The sequence below is a fragment of the Carcharhinus amblyrhynchos genome, chromosome 8, assembly GCF_965287045.1.
Source record: "Carcharhinus amblyrhynchos chromosome 8, sCarAmb.v2.hapA, whole genome shotgun sequence".
Classification (NCBI taxonomy): domain Eukaryota; kingdom Metazoa; phylum Chordata; class Chondrichthyes; order Carcharhiniformes; family Carcharhinidae; genus Carcharhinus; species Carcharhinus amblyrhynchos.
The window spans coordinates 27,579,949-27,604,696 of NC_137331.1; the positions used below are offsets into that span (position 1 = coordinate 27,579,949).

The 24,748-nt window shown below is 40.5% G+C and overlaps 1 protein-coding gene and 1 non-coding gene across 2 annotated transcripts in view; one reads left to right on the plus strand and one right to left on the minus strand.

The window, feature by feature from the left end:
- Positions 1-3,701: 3,701 nt before the first annotated feature.
- Positions 3,702-3,899, minus strand: LOC145347147 (U2 spliceosomal RNA). The gene has a single exon (XR_013887798.1). It is a non-coding gene; the product is annotated as a U2 spliceosomal RNA (small nuclear RNA).
- A 6,343-nt stretch (positions 3,900-10,242) lies between these two features.
- The window catches only part of tmx3b (thioredoxin related transmembrane protein 3b), a 139,332-nt gene continuing 124,826 nt past the window's right edge, over positions 10,243-24,748 (plus strand). Inside the window, exons 1-2 of the mRNA XM_080193786.1 lie at positions 10,243-10,307; positions 10,458-10,512. Of these exons, the coding sequence (XP_080049912.1) occupies positions 10,262-10,307; positions 10,458-10,512 (101 nt within the window). The 5' untranslated portion in view covers positions 10,243-10,261. The remainder of the gene's footprint in view (positions 10,308-10,457; positions 10,513-24,748) is intronic.

Sequence of the window (24,748 nt, forward strand, 5' to 3'; positions counted from 1 at the left end):
CAGAAAATGCCATTGAACTGGGGCGAGATCAATAACACAAAGGTGATCAAAGATGTTAAGAAGTATCCTGATGTGTTCAAAGATGAACTTGGTATGTTATGTGGTACAACTATATAGCTTGAATAAAGGTGTACTCCTCGCTTTTTCAAGCCCAGAACAGTGGCCAATGCCATGAGAAGGGAAGTAGAGAAAGAGTTGGGACAGCTACAGAGGCTTGGAATCATTGAGCCTATTCAGTTTTCTCGTTGGGCAGCTCTAATCATTCCTGTCCTTAAAAATGATGATATAGTGTGTTTATGTGATGACTACAAGCTAACCATTAACCAGGTTTCCATGTTAGGTGCTTATCCAATGTCGAAGGTGGAAGATTTGTTTTTAACTCTTGCGGGAGGTGCGATGTTTTCAAAAGTGGACATGAGCCAAGCATATCAACAACTCTTGCTAGAGGAAGATTCAAAGCAATAGGTGACCATTAACACACAAAGGGTTTTTGCGTACAATCATTTGGTTTTTGACATACCCTTTGGTCCGGCAATTTCTCAAAGACGGACAACCTGTTGCAAGGCATTCCTCAGGTTGAAGTCTACTTCCTCATCTTAATTACAGGAAAGACTGAGGAGGAGCACCCCAGCAATCTGGATCAAGTTTTAAAATGCATCTGAAGAGGAGCAAGTGCATTTTCCAAGCACAAAATGCAGAGTATTCAGGCCACAGAATCACTGCACAAGGCTCATCTCCTGTGGAAAGGAAAATCCAAGCCACTAAGGAAGCTCCAGAGTGCATGTCATTTTTAGGCTTGGTAAATTATTGTGGAAAGTTTTTGTCAGATCTGTCTACAGCATTGGCTCCACTGTACCCACTTCTGCACAAAGAAACTAAAAGGAAATGGGAATTTGCTCAGTGGAGGGCTTTCAAGGATGTGAAAATGCTGCTGAAATCAGCTAATCTGTTATTCCACTTTGATCCAGACAAGAAACTTATCCTGTTGTGTGATGTCTTGTCTTATGTTTTGGGGTGATACTTCCCATTAAATGGAGGATGGGTCTGAAAACCCATTGGTTTTGCATCTAGGCATCTTACAAAAGCTGAAAAGGGATATTCACATTTGGAGAAAGAAGGTCTAGCTGTCATTTTTGCAGTGAAAAGATTCCACCAGTATCTCTATGGTCATTCATTCACCATATGTACCAACAGAACACCATTGATGAGTCATTTCAGTAAGTCAAGATGTATTCCTCCCATGGGTATAGCAAGAACACAGTGCTAGACGCTTACATTGTCAGCTGTACAAGATCGTGCCCAGGGCAGGGAAAGGCAACCCAAATGCAAATGCATTGAGTTGTCTCCCTTTACTGGATTTACCATCCAAAGTATTGTGTCCTCCCAAGACAATTTTCTTACTCAAGAGACTTGCACATTCTCCAGAAAGCGTAAAGCAAATTAAGCAACAAATGGACAGCAATTCTATTCTGTTGTAAGTTAAAGTATTTCTGAAGCAAAGATGGCTGACTATCATAGGAGATGATGAACTGAAACCTTAAGTGAAGCGTAGAGGTAGTTAAATATACAGGACGGATGCATACTGTGGGAATCAAGGATGGTTGTTCTATCACCTGGTCATTTGAAATTCATGAACACATCCAGGTGCTTCTAAAAAAAAAGTCTTGCTAGTTCATATGTTTGGTGGCCTAATATGGATTTGGACTTGTAGAACAAGGTGACATCTCGTTCGGCATGTCAGAACAGAAAACATCCTTTCCAAAAGAATTACAGCTTGATATGGCTCCTGCTCTGACAAAGACTGCAGAGGGTGTGAACATAGCTCAGTCCATCACACAAATCAACCTCCCATCCATTGACTCCATCTACACTTCCCGCGGCCTCAGAAAAGCAGCCAGCATAATCAAGGACCTCACGCATCATTCTCTCTTCCACCTTCTTCTGTCAGGAGAAAGATACTAAAGTCTGAGAACACATACCAACTGACTCAAGAACAGCTTCTTCCCTGCTGTCATCAAACTATTGAATGGTCCTATCATATATTAAGCTGATCTTTCTCTTCAGCCTATCTGTAACTGTAACGCTATATTCTACACCCTCTCCTTTCCTTCTCTCCTTTGTACTCTATGAACAGTATGTTTTGTCTGCATAGCCTGCAAGAAACAATGTTCACTGTATCCCAATACATGTGACAATAATAAATCAAATCAAAAGATAAACCAGAAGATGGTACCACCAGCACCACTTCATCCTTAGGAGTGGTTTGATTGCCTATGATCCTGACTGCATATGGACTTTGTGGGACCACATGTTTTTGGTTGTTATAGATGTGTGTTTGATTGATTGGTGCACATATCATGGGTAATATTACAACTCTTGTGACAATTGAGAAACTACATTGAATGTTTGCAACTCATTGTTTTGGATAATGGTGCTATATTTACAAGTTAGTTGTTTCGAGAATTCGTGCAAAAGAATTTGTGTACTGCACCGTTTCATTTGGTTTCAAATGATTTGGTGGAGTGAGCTTTTCAAACTCTGAAGGAAGGATTGAAGAGAATAGCAGGTCATACTTGAGCACAAAGCTCTCAGAACTTTTATTCCAGTATCATATCACGCCACAGTCCACAACTGGACTCTCTCCAGCAGAATAGTTGTTAAGTGGAAGGCCAAAGTCTCATTTGGATCTGCTTCATCCAGATCTCAGAGCAAATGTGAGCAGGAGACAAGAGAAGCAGAAGCAGAACTACCAGGGAGAGGCAGTTCAAAGCAGATGATCAGGTCTACATCAGGACCTTGGGTGATAAGCAGAGGTGGTTCCTAGAATCCCTATTGTGAAGAAGGAGGCCATTTGGCCCATTGAGTTTGCATTAACTCTTACTCAGGCTCACCCTGTAACCCTTTACCACACCAATACTAAAGGCAAATTTAGCATGACCAGTCAATCTAGCCTGCACATCTTTGGACTGTAGGAGGAAACCCATGCAGACATGGGGGCAACATACAAACTCCACATAGTCAGTCACCGAAGGCCGGAATTGAACCCAGTTCCTTGGCACTGTGAGGCAGTAGTGCAGTGGTTAGCACTATCATGCTATCCTTTAATTCATTACTCGGAAAAATTTTAAATCAAAGTGGTCCAGTATCTTGGGAATTGAGGCTGCAAAACAGAAGAGTTGTTTGCAGACACCAAGATCATGTTTGTTTACAGTATGGCCAAGGGTCAGGAAAAGATTCAGAATCAGTGACCATTACAGATAACATAGCAGAAGGTAATTCAGCAGTGAAGGTGTTCACCAGGTTCCTGTGTTTCCAGGTTTGCCAGTTGACTCTGCTGGGAAGTGGAAGAGGAACATTCATATATGTATTCTCAATCTATCTCTTCACCTGTGATCCAGATCAACTGTTACAAGATGCACCAGTGGTATTGCATAGGTCGCAACACAACCACAAATCTCTTGGCAGACCTCTGTGTAGTTAAAACATTAATTTTGTCATATTTCTATCCTGATGGGGGATTGAAATTTTTGGGGGGGAAGTATTATTGTATCATTTTGAGTACAGATTGTTCTTATGAGCCTGTCTCCTTTTTTTTGTTTTTATTCCAATTCAATCAAATCAAGTCCAATTCAGAGACTCAACAAGTTGAGACATTCCCGATCCAAGCTCACAAGACAGGGCTCTCACCTCCTGTCATGAGCTTGATCTATATGATCAAGCTGATTGGAGTAGGCATAGCTCCTCCTCCAAGGCTTGATCTTATTTGCATCTTAGCCAAAAGGCCAAGATGCTGCTTTTAAAAATTGTTTCAAATGAAGCTAAAATGTAACCTAACAACTTCAACCAAGCACAGCATGTTGATACTGCACTTGATCTTAGCCAAAAGGCCAAGAAGCGAGCCTGTCTCCTATCTAACTGTTTTACTGGCATCTGTTGAAGGTTCTGTGTATGTGCAGGTTTTGGGAGCTTTTCAGCCTGCAAGAAAGTGTTCTGCAAGTGAGAGCTATTTTACATATGCTCCTGTTTTTATTGTTATTACTGTGCTGCTCAGTTAATGTTATTGTTAAACTTCATTATTTATTGATATAAAGAAGTCTCATCTTTTAAACAAAGCATTCAACTACCATTATTGCGGTCTCAAGTTACTACAAAGAGGTAAGTAATTGTATTAGGGGTTGTTGGGGAATTAAACTATTCATTATTTAGCCCATGGGTGGGATTTTGTGGTCTCACTCATCCTGAAACTATAAAGTCCCATCTGAGGTTAACAAACCTTCCCATTATCTGCCCCTCACCTGCTCTGATTCCCATGGTGGGCATGCTGGTAAAATTCCGGTCCATTTGTCAGCATTTTTCTTCATTGGAATAGGAGATTGCTAATATAAGACTGGTTGAATTGTGGGACTGAAAGCTGTTAGAATCAATTAATCAAATGTTACCTTTTCCTATTGTTAGGAGCATATGCACTTGAGAAAAATGTTTTCAGAAGTTTAATGGTTTCTGAAAATTCCAGTTACAGGTATTTATTTACTGTTTTCCTTATTCCCAAGGAAATTACATACAAGTAAACTGTTAAAAGTAAATATCAAGGGAACTTTTTAAAGTATGCCCAATGTAAAAGCTTATTTTCAAGAATAGCTCCAGACACATTCTTATCATAAGGAATTTATTCCTGCTGTGCATACACTTCCTAGCTTTATTTGAGTATGAACTGCTAAGAAAATAAAATACTTATATTGAAGTGTAGTGAGTTTTATTCTAAAAGTTACACTGAGATTCCCAAATTTTGCACTTTACCACAGTTAATAACTTCTGCGATACGGACCTTTAATCTATTTTAAGTAAATTGTAGTTTTTGGCCTCAGGTATCTTTGAAAGCATTTTGTGAGCAAATTGTTTATGCACCAGTGATGGAGGTCCCTTAGCTACTACACAGCAACCAGGAATGTAGGCAATTCAATTCCTTAAGCATGCTCCATTTGATTAGATAATGGCTGATTTGTATCTCAACTATTGACTTGTCTTGGTTCCATATTTTGTCAGACAAAAATCTATCAATTTCAGTTCTGAAATAGATTCTTTTTACCTATCTTATCGAATTCTTAAATCATCCTGGACACTCGTTTGGCCATCTATTAATCTTCAGAGAATACAAGCCTAGTCTATGCAACCTGTTCTCTGAATTAAATCCTTCTGGGCCTGTTTAGTTTTGTCAAATGTATGCTTCCCCAATTAGGGCCAATGTACACTTCCTGAGGTGTGACACCCAGAACTAACTACAGTACTCCAGATGCAGTTTAACCAGAACTTTATGCAGCTGTCATATACCAGCCACCCACTTGTATTCGATCTCCATTGAGAAATAGCTAATGTACCATTAGTGCTTCAATTATTATTTGCACCTGTCCACTAATAGTTGTACATGGGTCCCTAAATCATTCTACCCCTCCACACTTCCTAGTTTCTCACCATTTAGAAAAATACCTTTCTTGGGGCTAAAGTGGATGACCCCACACTTCCACATCTGCCATAGTTTTGCCCACTCAATTGATCAATATCCCTTTATGAATTTCTGCTCGTCTATGTTACTTACTATGCAACTTAACTTAATATTGTCAGCAAACTTGAAATGTGTGGATCTCGTTTTCCTTCATCTAAGTTATTGATAAATATATTGAAAAGCTGAGCCACCAATCTAGATTCCTGGGGGACACAAGTCACATCCTTCCAATTACCTTACGTAATCACTGCTCCTACTCTCTGTTTCTTACCATATAGTGAATTCCCTCCCCATATCAATTAAGTTGCCGCATTACTAAGGGTTTCACGTGTGGACTATGGAACCTTATAGAATACTTTTTGTAAATCATAGAAAGAGCCGAAGAAGAGTGGCTGACATCCATGGAGAACTGAGGCATGTCATTAATAATCAGTTGGAAGCAACCAGTCAAGTGACTTGCAGACAAGATTCAGACCCCTCCTACTCCTCAAAATAATATTTCAATGTTTACCAAATTGTGTCTGGTATTATCAAAATAATTTTGAAATTATTTCCCAAAAAAGATTAATTTTCAGAGTCAAAATAGGAACATAAAAGTGTTGCCTACAATAGCATACATGTGCTTAAGATGTTCAAAGTGACTCCCTTCTGCTATTTCAATGGAAGACATTATAGCATTTATTTTAAATTGATGAACCCCCTCTCATAATTACAGATGGCAGAATATCACATTACTATATTAAATATTTATCTGCTATTCTCCACAAGTCATTTCTTAACTTAGATAGCAGAAATTGTTTAAACTATGTAGCAGCATGATTAGCATCTAAAAAAGAAAAGATGGTCATGTATTTAGATGTCACCCATTATGAGAAAGAATTCCATTCTAAGATTTTGTTTCAATTATTGACAGGCTCTTATCCTTCATGCAACTTAAAATTAAAAGTTGTTTATTTAAAATAGGTAAATTAGCAAACCTCATTACATGGAATCCCACACCTGCCTCTGGGCTGCCAGGGGTTCCAGGACAGATGCCACAGTGAGTCAGCTTGTCTTCGTAATGTACAATGCATTGTTGTTCAGGGACATTATATCGTTTTAGTTTACAAATTAATATGATATATCTGAGATCAGATTTACTGTGCTGTTCAAGTTCAACTGAAGTTCCAAAAATTATTTTTTTTCATATCTAAGATAATTAACCTGTCAGGAAAAAATATTTTCTACTTTAAAAGGCACAGTAATTTCCAAAGTACCAGATACATCAAAGAAAATATCAATAATTAAAATGTTCTGAGAACACCTTCCAGTTCTTTGTAACAAGTACTTGTATTGTAAATCTCTTGCATTTTGCAATCCAATTTTCTATGCAATGAAATCTAAATTCACCACTGCTGAATGGTAGATTATTTCCTGTTGTAAAAATGATGCAATACGTTAAGTGTACATCAATGTTGAATACACAGATTAATTTGTGTAAGCCCAAATTCAACTGCATTTTCAATAATAATTCCTCATCTTTGCTAATCTGTATTTAGTTTGCTCAGTTTGTCGCAACAGAACATTTGGGTTAGGTTGTGGATTCAAGTCTCACCACAGACCTGAAGGCATAATTGAGGCTGACATTTCAGTGATCTACTGAAGGAGTGTTTTACTGTATCAGTCAAAGGACAGCAAACAATTTTTCTAATTCTTGGCCAACAGTCGTTCCTAAAATACAAAGCTTTTTTTTAGAGTTGTTGATGAGCTCTTTTCAGTTTCCAAGGTTGGTATTTTGAGGGATCAAGAATGGAGGTCCAGGGATAAAATATTGCATAACAGAACTTTAGTACAGGAAGCTTATTTTCAAGAATGTGAATTTACTTTCAGGATCAGTGGTTGAGACAGAAATTTTATTAACATTTACACTTGAATTAGATTGGTGAACGGAGGAAAATAAGTTGAAGGGATGAGTAAAATGTGATTAAAGGTATTTGTTCACATGGAAGGCAAATATTTTCATGACAAATTAGGCCAAGTGATCTGTGCCATGTTTTAACTTACACTCATCTCTTTGTAAAGATATTATATGATGGCAGGAAATAATTGCTCATGCACTAGTTGATGTAGAAGTGAAATTGAAGAAGAAGAGAAAGCAAAAAACTCAGAATAATAAAACAGATTATGTTCCTGTGAAAACTGAAATCCCTAAAAACATGGTCAGACTTGAATTGGATTGGGGGAGTTCCAGGTAGTAAATCATTCTATATTCCAAAATAACAGAAAATGCTGAAAACACTCAATCGGTCTTGCGGGAAATGTGGAGAGAAAAACAGAGTTAAATTTAAGGTCCATCATCTTTCATCAGAACTGGGAAAAGTTAGAAACGTAATAGGTTTTGAGTGAGCGGGAGGGTGGGAAGAAACGAAGGGGAAAGTCAGTGACAAGGGGGAAGGCTGCAGAAATTAAACGACAAAGCGGTTTCTTTACTTCCTTTGCTCAGTTTTCAACTCTGATGAAAGATCTCAAATGTCAATTTTGTTCCCCTCTTCACAGATGCGGACAGAAGAGCTGTTTTGCCGTATATATTTCAGATTTCCAATATTCTCAGTATTTTGTTTCTGTAAACTTAGTTACTCATTTTCAAATCAAAAATTTACAACATCAAATGTCAATACCTCTAAAATTGAGAACCTTGAAAGAAAATACAATACTGGTTGCCAACCATTAAATATATTCTTGGAGGTTTCATCATGACTTGCCACTTACACTCCAGCCATCAGTCAACAACATGCATCCTTGTGACATACTGCCTTCCTATACGTCAATTAGAAAGCAAAAAGACTCATAACCCAATTGGATAACATGACCAAATTAAAGCAAAATACGGTGGATGCTGGAAATCTGAATTAGAACATAGAACATTACAGAGCAGAATAGGCCCTTCGGCCCACGATGTTGCGCCGACCAATTAAAAAGCAAAAGAATTGAATTGATTTATTATTCTCACGTGTATTAGGATACAGTGAAAAGTATTATTTCTTGAGAGCTTTACAGACTAAATATACCATTCATAGAGAACATAAGGGAGAAGGAAAAGACAAGGTGCAGAATATAGTGTTGCAATTACCGATATTTTGAAAAAAATCAGCTTAATGTGTGATAGGACCATTTAAAACTCTTGATGAATAAAGAAAATGCTAGTCTGGTAGCATCTGTGGAAAGAGAAACAAGAGTTAATGTTTTGAGTCCATGTGACCATTCTCCAGAATTTGTGATGGTTTCCAAAATAGCCTCACCCTCCCACCCCTCATTTTCAATATTTTTATATTTAAAAATGTGAAATATTCAAAGAAGATGAAAATTGTATTAAATATCCCCCACAGGTGACACAGTGGCATAGTAGTTAGCAATGCTGCCTCACAGTGTCAGGGACCCAGGTTTGATTCCAGCCTGGGGTAACTGGCTGTGTGGAGTGTGCACGTTCTACTCCTGTCAGCGTGGGTTTCCTCTGGGTGCTCCAGTTTCCTCCCACTGTCCTCAGTTCATAGAATCATAGAAACACTACAGCACAGGGATGGATAGGATAGAGGTGGAGAGACTCTTCCCGCTCAGAAAGGATAGTAGGACTAGGGGGCATAGCCTCAAGATAAAGGGGGGGCGGTTTAGAACAGAGTTGAGGAGGAACTTCTTCACTCAAAGGGTGGTGAATCTCTGGAATTCTCTGCCCGTTGAAGTGGTGGAGGCTGCCTTGCTAAATATTTTTAAGACGCGGGTTGATGGGTTTTTGATAAGCGAGGGGATTAAGGGTTGTGGGGAGAGGGCGGGAATGTGGAACTGAGCCACAACAGATCAGCATGATCTTATTGAATGGCGGGGCAGGCTCGAAGGGCTAGTTGGCCTACTCCTGCTCTTATTTCTTATGTTCACAGTAAGAGGCCATTCTGCCCATCAAGTCTGCACTGACCACAATCCTACCCAGGCTCTACACCCATATCCCCTATATATTTAACCACTAATCCCTCTAACCTACACATCTCAGGACACTAAAGGCAATTTTGGCACAGCCAATCAACCTAACCTGCACATCTTTGGACTGTGGGAGGAAACTGGAGCACCCAGAGGAAACCCATGCAGACATGAGGAGAATGTGCCAGGAATCGACCCCAGGTCCCTGGAGCTGTGAAGCAGCAGTGCTAACCACTGTGCTACCCAGTTGTTCAGGTTAGGTTTACTGGCTATGCTAAATTGACCCTCACTGTCCAAAATTGTGAAGGTTAAGGATATTAGCCATGGTAAATGCAGGGGGTTATGGAGTTAGAGCAGAGGGATAGGCCCAGATAAGACCCTCTGGCCGGAATTTTACCGGCACGCCTACCCCAATTCCAGGGGCGGGTGAGGCTTGGAGAAAAGCATTCTAACATTCTCTGTTGGCCTCAGGCAGAATCGTACAAACCTCGGGAAACTTCCACCCTCTGTTGGAGAGTCGGTGCAGACTTGATGGGCTGAATAGCCTCTTTTGCAATGTAGGGATTTTGTTATCTATGATATTTTATCCTCCAAGGTTGCACACTAAGCAGTGTCTTGGAGATTGATTTCGAGTTTCTGGATCAACCGTGACAGGTTATACAATGTGAGAGGGGGCGGTAGGGGCAATGAATACCAGACAACTTACCACCTCCAGCCAGGCGGTCCTCGATACTAGGCCCCGTCTCCATGGCAGCGGGAGCGCGGCGCATGCGCGCGGGGTCGGCTGGGCTCAGCCTCGGCTCACAAAGCAAAATGGCAGCGAGCGGGGCGGTGCATATTGTGTTGTTTCTGTACGGAGGTGAGCACTGTCCGTCCATCCAGCCCCGAATTATTAAATACCTTCAGGTTTAAAAAAAAGGGGAGGGCTATCCAAAGCAGAACAATTCATCAGCTTCCTCGAGTGCCTTTGATTAGATGTATGTGTTTTTTTTCTCTCTCTCTGTTGCAGTGGCAGTCTTCCGGAGCCTGGCAGTGTCTTCCTTTGCTATAGATCTGGATGCCTCGTAAGTACACCAATGATTGCACTGTGATCAGCACTGTCACACCTTGTATAGTAGGCGAGGTGTGCAAGTCTTGTGTAAACCCCCCTTTACTCGACAAATCGAAAATATATTTTGTTTGCAGCAGCCACGTGCATTTGTTTGAAATGCAATTTGTGTATGTTTAGTATTAAATACAATTTGCTTTTGTTTTGGTGGGATGGGGGGAAGAAGTGGAGTCAAACAAATAAAGTTTTTTAAAAAATGTATTTATCAATGTCATAAGTAGGTTTACATTAACATTGCAATGAAGTTACTGCGAGAATCTCCAGGTTGCCACACTCCAGTGCCTGTTTGGGTACACTGAGAGAGAATTTAGCATAGCCAGTACATCTACCCACACGTCTGCAGGTTGATGCTCCGAATTCCTGAAGGCGTACTGTGGACGCTTTCAGTTAATTGAAATTGTATGCAAGTCATTGCCGGGCCTGATCAAGCCTTTGAAACTACTGTCAGATAAGTGGGAAGAATAAATTGTCTATAAAGAGATTGCTGCCTGTTTCATAAGATCCCTACAATGTAGAAGAAAGCCATTCAGCCCATCGAGTCTGCACTGACTGCAATCCCACCCTGGCCCTACCCTCATAACCCCAACATATTTACCCTTCTAATCCCCTGAAACTTAGAGGCAATTTAATATGGCCATCCCACCTAACCTGCACATCTTTCGAGTGTGGGAGGAAACCAGAGCACCTGGAGAAAATCCACGCAGACATGGGGAGAATGTGCAAACTCCATACAGTAACCCAAGGCTGGAATTGAACCCAGGTCCTGTGAGGCAGCAGTGCTAACCACTGTGTAACCATTTCAGTGTGAGACATCATATTGTTGAACGATAGTTAATTTGTTGCCAAGCCAGATGGGATTACTACTTTCAGAACCAATTGCAGAAGAACTAAGTTGTTAGTACAGAATTTTATCATTTATGTTTCTATGGCAGAATCTGAATTGAGGCTGTGGAATTGCTATATCAAACGCCATAACGCTTGAGAGTTTTATCGTTAAATGCATTTGTATATGGAGTGTATGTCTCAAAGTGACATGATCTCTGTTAAAATTTTGGAACTGGTATCAATCATCTGGTTCTTTGAAGCAGTACTTAAGGACAGTCTCAATAACTGCACTTTTTGGTAAATGTGTAATGGTGGATGTGGTGCCCAGTATAAAGAATGCTACAGATGTGAGTTGGATTTTGTAGTGTTAAGGTTGGCAAAACTGTTAGGGTACAATGTTATTATTCCTCTTAAGCTGACAGCAACTTCCAGAGCTCATACATGCACAGTTAAATGTAGAAATTCAAAAGTTGCTCTGTGATTCTACCCTTCCCAGAGGGTGGCCTGTTAAAGTCACTCCAGAATGCAATCAATTGACAATCACTGAACAGGCAAGAACTTGCATTCATAGGGGCAAATTTGCCTGTTTTGCCTTCCATGGGAATCCTAATAGAAGAGGGGCAGACCATGGAAAGGTCAGTTCACCTTGGATGGGAACTTCTGGTTTTGGGGCCAGCGTGGCCAGAAAATCCTGGCTATAGTCTTACTCAAACCTTGAAAAGTTTGTGCCTTATTGAATGAGGTGTAACTGGGTTTTTATTGGCATGCTAAATTTATAATTGCTGTCTTGCTTTATAATTCGTAATGTTTCCCTAACACCCAGTGCTGGCTGACTTACGCTGGCTTCAGCTCTTGATTTTTTTCCCCCATTCTCCCTATTTTCAAGTCCATTCATGGCTTCACACTGCCATATCTCTGTAAGTTCCTCAGCACCGCAACCCTCACTGGCCCTGAAATAGAAGTTTTATATTAGTTGGATTTCAGATTTTTCCATGATAAATTTCACATCTTTCTTTTAAAAAAAAAAGTTTACTTCAAGTTTTAGCTCTAACCTAATTCCATGTTTGTCCCAGTAGTGTAGTTTGCTATCTGTAAAACTTTAAAAAGTATAGGAATTCAGCTGTTCTTATCCTTATGTGCTGTCTCTACTAATACTCCAATGCGAATGGATGCTTACACTCCATGTTGTCATCAATGTTGTTGGATGCCTGGTGATCACTTTGACTAGGTGCCAGAAACAAGCTGGCATTGGGAAAGGAGAAACCTGTGCCACAGCGATCACTAGATCTTTGTGGACAGCTTTTTTCTAGATCAGTGGTGCATGCTTTACCGCTGACTGCACAGTCCAGCTCATTGTATATTTAAGCCTTCCTAAAATCTTTGATAAAGTTTTGTTACAAGGCCCATCATATTAAAACTAAAGTGGTAGTATAGATGAATGATGGAAAGTTTTGTGCATAGTGAAGAGGTGCATTTCAAATTAAGTTAGTGGTGTTTCCCAAGGCTATCCTCTGGTACCTCTCTGCTTCTATATAAAAAGGAGAAAAAATACATTAGTATAACACCTTTTATGTCCTCAGGACACCTTGTAAATTTTAAATCCAAGAGGGTACTTTTTGAAGTCTAGTCACTTTTGTAATGCAGAAACATGGCTGTCAAATTGTGCACAGTAAAGTCACATACCAGCAATATGATAAAGACTAATCTAAAAGCAAAATCCAACCCCTGTTGTCACACACAAGCTCACTGGTGGCTCGGCAGATGGAATGAATAAGTGAATAATTATTTTGGCAGGGCTAAGGATGAAAAATAAACTTTGAATCAAAAATTTTACTTGGAAAAAGTAATCTAAAAGGAAATAGCATTCTCTTCATTAAAAAAAAGACAGTTGCAGAATTAAGGAGGCAGTGGTGAATTTGTGCAGCGTGCAGTTGGAGCATTGTATGTTTCAATGGATTTTTTTGGGGAAAAAGATGCAGTAAGGATTTACAAACATGATATGATACCAGGGATGAAAAAGGATATAGAAAGTAAGTGTTCAAAGTTTGTTAAAGGGTTAAGGAAAATAAATATCTTTTTTCAAATGACTGGTGAATGGATAACAATGGGGCATAAATTTAGAATTATTACCAAAAGCATAAAAGGAATGGTTAGAAGAAGCACATTGGGTTATTAAAATATATGATGCAATACTGTGAATAGCTGTTGAATCAGCATCAATCACAGTATTTAAGAGGGAGCTAAAGCAAATATTTTGATGGGGCAGGGAGAGAAAGATAATGGGATTAGAAAGGATAGTGCTGATGAGCTACGCTGATACTGTCCTGGCTCAGTGAGCTGAAAGAAACCCTCCTGTGCTAATTTTTCTGAGGTTCTATGAAACTTTTCTAAACACTTATACAAACATGACTGTCTGTAGCAAAGTTAAATTTCCATTATGTGTCAAATAGCTTGCGGGGTAATCTAGTTCCCTGTGCTTGTGCTACTGAATCTAGTAAAAAGTCTGACAACACCAGGTTTGAGTACAACCGATTTATTTGATAGTACACTCACTAGCTTTCGGGTTAGCCCTTTCGTCAGGTGAATGGAGAGTTCTGGCCTCAGACAGAGCATATAAAGCACTGATGGCTTACAGATTACAGGTTCAGTAATCTGTAAACTGTAGGTGCTTTATATGCTCTGTCTGAGGCCAGAACTCCCCATTCACCTGACGAAGGGGCTAACCCGAAAGCTAGTGAGTGTACTATCAAATAAATCAGTTGGACTTAAACCTGGTGTTGTCAGACTTTTTACTGTGTTTACCCTAGTCCAACGCCGGCACATCCACATCATGACTACTGAATCTAAACAGCAAAATCATAGATCCATAAAACACTGGGTCGATAATTCTACCCCAGGATAAGAGAATAGGGTTTAAGTCGTGTAAATGCTTCCCAGTTCCAAAATACCATTCTAAATGATCAGCAGGATAAAAATGTGTAAATCAACTGAACAGATCCATTGTAGATATGATTTTCTGTGCATTAAGCTTAGTACCAACATACTTTAGTTGTAATAATGAAAGCAAAGTGGGCTGTCTGGCACAAGTTTACTTTGAGAAACTTTTAATGCTCCTTCATAGCCCAAGTATTGGCTAGAAAAAATAACTTGGCTGGAAATTAACTTCACATTATTCGTACATTTGCCTTAAAAGTTTATAATGTGCTCATGCCCACACTTAGAACAGTCTTTGGTGGTGCTTAACTTGAAAAGCCAAATAAATCAATTAGTTAAGTGTAGCGATGTTGTAAAATATCTCCTGTGTTAATGTTGTTTAGTTTAGTTGCTTCCTGTGGTGTGTAAGTTTCTGTTCAAGAGATAAAGAAGAAGTGAGTGGAACTGACCATGCATATCACTTTGAGAAGCCATTTTCACCCAGATTTGTGACTACAGTGTTTATCACACTGTAATTCTGTAGAAGCAGATAGCTATCTCATCACATTTAAAACCAATAATCACAAAGTTAGCTTCTGGAGTGTTGCTGGAACCAGTATTATGGAAATAAAATGGCGAACGCAACATTTTTTGCTGCTGCTCGTACAATGCCCCATGGCAGGAGAGGTGCTAGTATGGATGTGCCATGACTTCAACAGAAGCTATCAGTGGGGAGATTGTGACATCGTACAACCTCTTGGACTGATTTGAAGCACTTTCTTCAAACTTGGAACATTCATCAGTGTCCAATGGTAACCGCTCATAGCTGCCATTGTGGAGCATATCTGATAGGCGTTAGAAATCATAGAAACCCTATAAGTACGGAGAGAGGCCATTCAGCCTATCAAGTCTGCACCAACCACAATCCCTTCCAGGCCCTACACCCATATCCCTGCATGTTTTACCCACTAATCCCCCTAACCTACACATCTCAGGACACGAAGGGGCAATTTAAGCATGGCCAATCAACCTAACCTGCACATCTTTGGACCGTGGGAGGAAACCGGAGGAAACCCACGCAGACACGTGGAGAATGTGCAAACTCCACACAGACAATGACCCAAGCTGGGAATCGAACCCAGGTCCCTGGAGCTGTGAAGCAGCAGTGCTAACCACTGTGCTACCATGCCACCCACAGTTCTCAAGTATTGGTTCTGTTGCTTGGACGGCTTGGGATAAGGGGAGCCATGCAGCACTGGCTGGAACATTTCTCAAAGTTTGTGGTGGTCTGCTGCATTGTCAAACACCTCACTATTATAATGGCACTAGGCAATACCAAGGCAGATTCAGGAGGATAAGATACCTAGGACCTCATTCCAGATGAGTTGTCCAAGGGGTCTACTGAGATTCCAGTTCCTTTTATAGCTTTACCCTTTCCTACCATTGCTCCATGATTACCCCATCTAGCTGTGACATCCTACTACTACGTCATCTTGGCCAAAATTGTGCAATGAAAACTGCCAATACAGGCCACTCCATTATAGCCTTCTCCAGTTGTATAACCCAATAATGAAAAAATCATCGCGTTGGTACCTATCTTGTTGGTGTTTTTCCCTGACCTAGTGCTTCTACGCAGTGTACCTGATTAGCTGCAATATGGCTGATGGAAGGCTATTGACTTTTAAATAGGGAAGACTGCTTATGGCCTTTCCAGACATCTTCAACCAATTCTGGGTTTTGATGGCCCAGCTGAGGACTGTACCACTGTAGCACAGGAGGCAATGATCTGGACTGGCTTGATGAGAGACAAAAGCAAGGGCACTGGTTGAGCAGCAGTAGTAGGGGCATAAATGCTGAGAACCTGACAGAAGACAATAGGCACATATTACACAGATTCACTGGCACTCCCCTGGGACAATGCCCCAGCAAGTCTAATAATCTGTCGGAAAATGGATTGCTGTGTGTAGCTGCCTGCTGCACAGAAATCCGAGCCTGCATGACATTAAGGACATGAGCATGAGACAAATTGAATAATTCTTACAATCCACCTCCTCTATCTGTGACAATGGTAGTTTTAATTTCTCTAATTTAATTGGATTCCTTTGATATCCTTTCCCATGTTGAAATGGGCTGTGCTGTGTTTCCTAAACCCTAGTTTAGGAGGTCCAATGTTTAAAAATAACCCCACAGCAAGTTCTTTTAAGGTGAAACAAAACTAGGATTTATTAAAACATTCAAAACCCAAGGGATGGATTGCAACACAAATTCACACTCATGAGCATATAGGTAGAAAGGGAAAGAAGTTACAAATAGCAAGCTACTTTTAATTTAAAAAAATCAAAAAGGCATTGACATTAATTCATGTGAGTAGAGTTCAGTGAGTCAGTGTTCAATAAAGGTTGTTCAGATAGCCTTGTCTGGCAGAATGCCTGGTTTTCATCCTAGGAACTTGGTTGATATTGTTAAAAATGCATCACAGTATCCTTGTATACTGGAAATTAGTCCAATCCATAGACAAAATACAAGATTCTTTCTGATGATCCAACTTTGAGAGAAATGGCGGTCAGAGGCAGGATGCTAGCTTAGGGTCTGGTTTTCTCTGTCTTCTGAGGGTAAGCCTCAACTGCAGACAGAGTCCAAATCTGTATTTAATAAAGCAATTCTGACAGCTCAAGTCTCAGCCAATTGACAGGGTAGTTTCAGATCGAGCTGCTTAGATAATTATGTACTTGCCCTCACTAAAACCCAATGTATTTTGGGCAGGTAACTCTGGAGCCATTTGCACAACATTGGAGATGAGGCATCACTGTAGATCAGCCTTTGACCTGAGCTGACTTTTGCAGTATGTCTCATCTCCTAGTCTTTTGGGTTGGTTTAGGTGAAATGTTCATACATTGTAAGGGTTATCATAATCCAGGAGGTTGGTGAATTAGCCTTTGTCCATTTTGTGGAAGAGTAATTTTAAGATTTGTTTTTCTTCATGGATGTGGTATTTTGAGCAATCTAGTGTGCAAGAGATGTTATGTGAAGATACATTAATTGACCTTGATCATTCATGTGAGTTCATTGGACTTCTTGCGATAATATGGCAAGATCCAGGGATGAAATTCCAGGCCAAAAGCAAAATACTCCAGTTGCTGGAGTCTGAAAGAAAAACAGAAAATGCTGGAAACCTCAGCAGCTCTGACAGCATCTATGGAAAGAAAATAGAGCCAACATTTCGAGTCAGGATGACCCTTTGTCAGAGCTCAAGGGTGAGATTCCAGGCATTGGCCATCCAGTCAGCATGTACCTTAAGGGTTTGGTGGCCTTGCTGTAGAAAGATGGCCTCTCTCTTCCTGTCAACCTAGACTAAGGCCTCTAGCTTTGTGTCCTTTGGCCTTGAGCCTTTTCTCTTTGCTGTTGCTCCATTTGATGTCCTTTTCCTCAAAGGAATACAGAATTGGGAATTAGTTGCTGCTTCTTATGAGTCTGTTTCAGGCTAGCTGAAACACGTTTATTTTACAGCGTATCTTCACACCCATGCTGTTTTTCCCACTTAGGGAGTGGTGGGGGTGGTTGAAGGACTCCTGAGCTTTTGAACCATGCTATGACCACCCTTGTGTAACTGAAGAATCCATTTGAACATGGAGCTATTGGCCCAGAAGTGGGGGTGCTATCACTGTGCTACAAGACCTCCTGCTGAAACACATGGCAGTTATGCATACTACTGAATGTTGAGCATTAAGCCAGCAATGTGGACATCTGCTGGTGAACACTAAAATTTTTCAAATAGAGACAGTATAATGTTTGCATGTAGCCTGTCGCAATATGCCCAGGTATAGTCTAATCATGAATTGTGACATCACCTTCCCCTTCCCTGCATTGGAAGTGGAAGCAAATGAATACTTAACCCCGTGTATTTTAATAATGACTTCAAATTTTGTTTGAATGTGTTCATAGTATAAATATTTTTAAAGCTGTAAATTTGGTTACATATAAACACAGCAAGTTCCATTAAAGCAAGCAGTTCAAACTTCCTATGTTTTTAAATTGAATATCACGTGTAAATGGCTCACTTAATGAATGCACCAGACAGTCTGCATGAGTGGGACGACAGGTTATTAAGAACAACTGTTGGCCCATACTGAGATAATTACTGGCCTATACTATATTATAGAAGAAAGCCATTCGTCCCATTGAGCCAGCACCGACAATAATCCCACTCAAACCCTATCCCTGTAACCTCATGTATTTACCCTGCTAATCCGCCTGATACTAAGGGGCAATTTAGCATGGCCAATCCATCTAACCTGCACATCTTTGGACTGGGAGGAAACCGGAGCACCTGGAGGAAGCCCAGGCAGATACGCAGAGAAATGTGCAGACTCCCTGCTGACAGCCACCCAAGGCCGGAATCAGACTTGGCATTGTGAGGCAGCAGTGCTGATCACTGTGCCACCGTAAGACTCCACACTTGATCGGTTTCTGACAAAGGACGTGGAGGAAAAGAAATCCAGCAGGGTTCAAGCTCCTGACTGCACATAAATTTGTTTTTTTTTTCACATCGTCCTGATTGTCACAGATCACAGAAAAGAACTATTAAGAATTTTTTCTATGTCCATCAATTATTGTTGTGTCACAAATCATAAAAGCAGTTGATTCCGGGAACCATATTAACGTCCATATCTTAGGACACTATATGGTCTAACTCCAGGATCACAAAATAACAGTTTTCTATAAACATCAGGCAGAAAATGGCATGTCTTTTCAGGTGTCCTTGTAGTTCTGGGCCTTGAGTAAAGAAGTTTAAGGATTGAGAAATAAAGAGACTGAGGAGTTTGGAATAGTGTAGATGAGTTAAAGTCAATTAGGTACAGTAAAAGAAAGAGGAAAACAACCTTTGCATTGAGAGAGGAGGGAAAAAAGATGGAAATTAAAGAAGAAAAATTAAACATTTTGCTACCTTAAGGGATGGCTCCAGTGTTAGGAAAACACTTTAGTGTTTAACTTAAACACTTAAAGTGTTCACTTTCCTGGCTATTGAGACAGATGAGCAGCCATCAACGATAGTTTATATAACACCTTTAACATAGTAAACATCCCAACACAGGAAAAAAAAACGAACAATTTGACAGTAAATCCAAATAGACATTAGCGTTCAACCAACTTTTAGAGTTATGGAGAGTAATGTTCCCTCTTTTTGGAGTGTGTCTGGTCCTTCAAATTTTTTTGCACAACTGTGCACACACACAATTTCTGCACAGACTACATGAGAATGTTTGATTGCTGTTGGGGTGCAAGATACAGGGAACATTAGTTGAGATTTGGAGGGAAATTCCAGAGCCAGAGGCCCAGCCAGCCAAAGACATGGTCATCAATGGTGGAGCAAAGAAAATCTGTGATTTGCAGGAGACCAAAGAGGGTGTGCACAGACTCTGGAAGGTTGTAGACAGGAGGAGGATACGGAGATAGGAAGGACCAGACCATGGAAGAATTTGATATTGAGGATGAGAATTTTAAGATCAGGGCAGAACCATACCAAGAGTAGTGTAAATCAGTGAACATGTGGGTGACAGTTGAACAGAATGGAGTAAGTTAAGATATGGGCAGTTGAGTTTTGGATCTGTTCAAGTTTATGCATTGTGGGAGGCCATTCAGGAGCATATTGGAATAAGCAACTCTAGAGAAAAGGGCACACATGAAGATTTCAGCAGCAAGCATGCTATGACAGTTGTGGAGACGGGCCATGTTACAAAGATGGAAGTGGGTAACCTTAGTGAGAGAGTAGAAATTTGTCTTAGGTTCAGATAGAATGTCAAGGTTGCAAACAGTTTGATTCATCTTCAGATGGGAGAGGGATGAAATTGGTCTCTAGGGAATAAAGAGAGTTTGTTATGGGGTCCAATGTCAATGGCTTTAGGCTTCCTAATATTTGATTACAATTCTCGCAATAATACTTAGATCTAATGCTCTGCAGTGAATTTATTGAAAAATTAATGAGCAAAGTTTTTTTTGTAATGTAATGGAGGAATGACAGCAGTCAATTGGCACACAGCACATCTCTCAAATCTCTCAAATTAATAGTCAGATGTTTGAGGTGCTGGTTGAAGTTTAAGTGTTGGCTAAGGTATTGGGAGAGCACCCATTCTCTTTAAGTAATGCCATGGGATCTTTTACATTCATCTGAGAGGACAGACAGGGCCTTGCTTTAATATTTAACCTGCAAAGGTGCACATCTGATAGTGCAGCCCCCTGCAGAATTGCCATTGTAGCTCATAATTTTATGTGGGCATTGCTGGCCAAGCCAGCATTGCCCATCCCTAATTACTGGAGAAGAGTAATGTGAACTGTTGCAGTCTGTGTTGTAGGAACACCCACACTGCTGTTAGGAAGAGAGTGCCAGGATTTTGATGCAGTGTCAGTGAAGTAATAGTTCCCATTCAAGTCACAATGGTGTGTGACTTGAATAGAAACTTATAGGTAGAGGTGTTCCAATGCATCTGTTGCCCTTACCCTTCTGGTTGATAGAGGTTTCAGGTTTAGAGAATCGTAGAATGACAGATTTCCTATGGTGCTGAAAGAGGCCATTTGGGCCATTGAATCTATACCTACTCTCTGAAAGAACATCCCATCTAGGTGCTTACCCATGCTCCACTCATTTACCATGGCTAATCCACCTAACCCTACATATCTTTGCAATGTGGGAGGAAACCGGACTGCCTGGAGGAAACCTGTGTCGATACTGAGAGAACATGCAAACTCCACACAGTCACCCAAGGCCGGATTTGAACTCTGGCCCCTGGTGCTGTGAGGCAGCAGTGCTAACCACTGTGCCACCCATGGTCAAATACTGCCTTGAAGCCAAGGGCAGTTAGTCTTACCTTGAGCTCAGCCATTTTGTCCCATGTTTGGACCAAGGCTGCAATGAGGTCAGGAGCCAAACGCTGCAGAACCTAAACTGAGTGTCAGTGAGCCAGTTTTTGCTTCATAAATGCCAGTTGATAACACTGTTAATGACAGGTTACAAGTTGTCGTTGTATACAATTCTGCTGCTGATATTCAGCATCTCATAGAACTATAGAATCCCTACAGAGTCGGAGAAGACCATTCGGCTCGTAGAGACTGCACTGACCCACTGAAGGAGCACCTTATCCAGGTAACTCCCTCCCAACTGTACCACTGAGTCACCACCTCTGGTAGTAGGGCAGGATATACCCAAGGATGATGATGGTGGTGTCTGGGATATAGGTAACTAAGACAACTGTGAGTATGACCGTGTCTGGCTGTCTCTTGACTAGTCCGTGGACAGCTCTCCAAATTTTGGCACAAGCCCCCTGACATTAATAAGGAAATTTCTGTGAGATCGATGGGGTTGGCTATGCTGTTGCAGTTTCCGGTGCCAAGGTCGAAGTCGGATGGTCCCTTGGTTTCATTCCTGTTAGAGTTTGTAGAGGTTACATATAATTGAGTGGCTTGCTAGGCCATCTCAGAGTCCATAATATGATAACATTTTATATCGTTTGAAAGTGAGTTCATTCATTTGGAAGCCAGGGTGCTAAATTTAAAGTAAAGAAGTTATGAAGATATGAGAGGGAAATTGGCTGAAGTGGATTGGGAAAATACATGAAAAGGTATGAAGATACGCAGGCAATGGATAGTCTTTAAAGAATTGTTTACAACTGTACACTCTTGCAAAGTTCAAAATCCTTCCCCTAAAAAGTCAGTCAGCTGTGGCTAACAAAGAAATTAAAGATTGTATAAGAATAAAAGAAATGGCCTATAAAGTTGCCAGATACCTGAAAATTGGGAAGATTTTAGAATGTAGTAAAGGAAGACCAAGAAGATAAAGGGAGAATAGAATATGAATGGAAACTGACACAAAACAGACTATGATCTTCTCTCGGCATGTAAGAAAGAAACATTTGGCTCAGAAAAATGTGGGTCCATTACTGGCAGAGTCAGGAGAATTTATAATGGGGAAGAGAAATAGCAGAGAAGCAAAATGATTACTTTGTGTCTATTCACTGAGGTGGTGGTGTTCCCAGGTATATGCTGCTCTTATCCTTCTGAATGGTTGTGGCTTTGGAAGATGCTGTCTAAAGAGCCATTGTGAGTTCCTGCAGTGCAGCTTGATGGTACACACTGCTGCTATTGTGCATTGGTGGTGAAGGCCGTGAATGTTTGTGGAAGGGATGCCAATCAAACAGGCTGCTTTATCATGGATGGTGTCGAAGGTCTTGAGTGTTGTTGTAGCTGCACTCATCCAAGCAGTATGCCATTACACCCTTGACTTGTGTCTTGTAGGTTGTGGACAAGCGTTGGGGAGTTCGGAGGTGAATTACAACCACAGGATTCCTAGCTTCTGACCTGCTAATGTAGGCATAGTATTTATATGGCTAGTCCAATTCAATTTCTGGTCAATGGTAACCCTATGATATTGATAGTGGGGGATTTGGAGTTGATAATGCTATTAAATATCCAGGAGTGATGGTTAAATTGGCTCTTGTTGGAGATGGTCATTCATGTCACACAAGTGCCAGGCAATGTTACTTGCCACATGTCATAGTTAAAATAGCTGAATATGCTCCTAGCAGTGATTTTTTTTTTCCCTCTCAAATGCTAGTGGCTTAAAAGATAACAGTTGAGACTGGGTAGTGAGGTTCATAACAATAGGTAGCCATGTGTTTCAGATCATGTCACATTAGATCTGCTAATTGAGCACAATTACAAATTAGTTATTGTTGACTCGACTCAAGTAGCAAGCTAGTAAATCCTGAAATAGACTGTTTAAATGTAGTGCATTGTTATTAACTTTTCTAAGTTCTGTTTTGCCTGAGTGCCACTCTTCGGAAATATAACTCAGACTATGCTGTGAGGACATAAGTCTGCATTTTTAACTTGCTGCAAAGAGAGAGATTCTGGCCTGGATGATGTGGGCAGGAAATGAAAAAGTCAAGTCATGGCACAAGGTTAATAATTCCACTTTAGTTAGTTCCATCACCAAAGAGCATAGAGCCAGGAAGTAATATGACTGAATAGCAAACTCTGGAGATATTTGGAGCAGCAAGTCTGCTTAAGATGAGGTATTGACTTCTCTGGGGAATCAGAATCACTCATGTAGGAATTAGTTGTCAGGTATTGTTACTACAGTGGGTAGAGGTTCAGTAGGCTTACCTTGCCATGCATGGGTAAGTCAGTGAACATTCTAGATCATTAAAGCAATCCCAAATGTGGTCATCTGCAAGTCTGCTCATTTTCTGCTGTCAGTGGTGAAGCCCTGCAGCAGGTGCGTAATGCCTGAGATTTTAAACTGGTTGTGGGGAAATTCTAATCTAGCCACAGGGCAGGGCATGGGGGTAACGTGAGTCGTGTTTTACACTCCTGCTTCAGATTTTATTCTCTGTTGAAGTCAGGTTAGGTTATATTATCTTCGCATCTGAAGCGTGCAATTTATAAAGAGCACCTGAACCTTTCCATTGTTCTCTTACCTTTCAGTAGCACCCCATGTAATCTGTTGTGGTAAAGTGATCCTGATGTGGTGAAATACCATGTTAACCCAGTAAAGTAACAGATACTTGCAAATGTTGCAACTCTGTTGGTTCAGGTGATATTGTAAACAAAGACCAAAGCTTATGCTGGTCATTGAAGGGGCGAAAACGTTAAGTAGAATTTTTAATGCCTATTTTCTGTCCTCCTCAAGATACTGACTCCCTTTTGTAACATTAGAATCATAAGAATTAGGAGCAAGATTAGACAATTTAGCTCCTTGAGCCTGCTCCACCATTTAACACAATCATAGCTGATCTCATTCCACAGGTGCTGAATTCCCTCTGGTACCTCACCCAAGTGGTCATTATCATGTGTTTGTCTTGGTGGTGAGCTTTGGCAGGCCATTTGATTTTGGAGGGCATCATAACTAAGCGTAGTCCTACTCTCCCATGACAACGATTCAGATATTTTCTATTGGTTTGAGAAATAGTGCTCTTTTACTCTCCCTAACCCAGAAGGGCAGAGTGCATTTTTAGTAACATCGTCAATCCAGCTAAGGTGAGCTGTTAACATAGACAATGATTGAATTGGAGGTTCCTAATCACTGCGACTCGGAAAACCAATTGATTGGGGCACACTAGACATGACTGCCTGAATACAATTCTAGTCTAAATAAAATTTATCTGCTATATTAGCATATCTGTCTTCAGTGCTCAATATTTTAAAAATAATTAACCTATTAAGTTTGGTATCCTGTAATTTCAATGTCTTCTGAATATGCAGGTAGAATTTTGATTCCTTTCTTTGAATAAGAATGAGTTGTTCATATGGCAACTTTCATGATCCTAAGGACATCCAAATCATTTCACAGTTGATCAAGTACTTTTGAAGTGTAGTTGCTGTTGTATTGTAGAAAATGCTTCCACCACTTTGTTCTACAAACAGCAATTTGATAATGGCCAGATGGCCTTTCTTTTGGATGT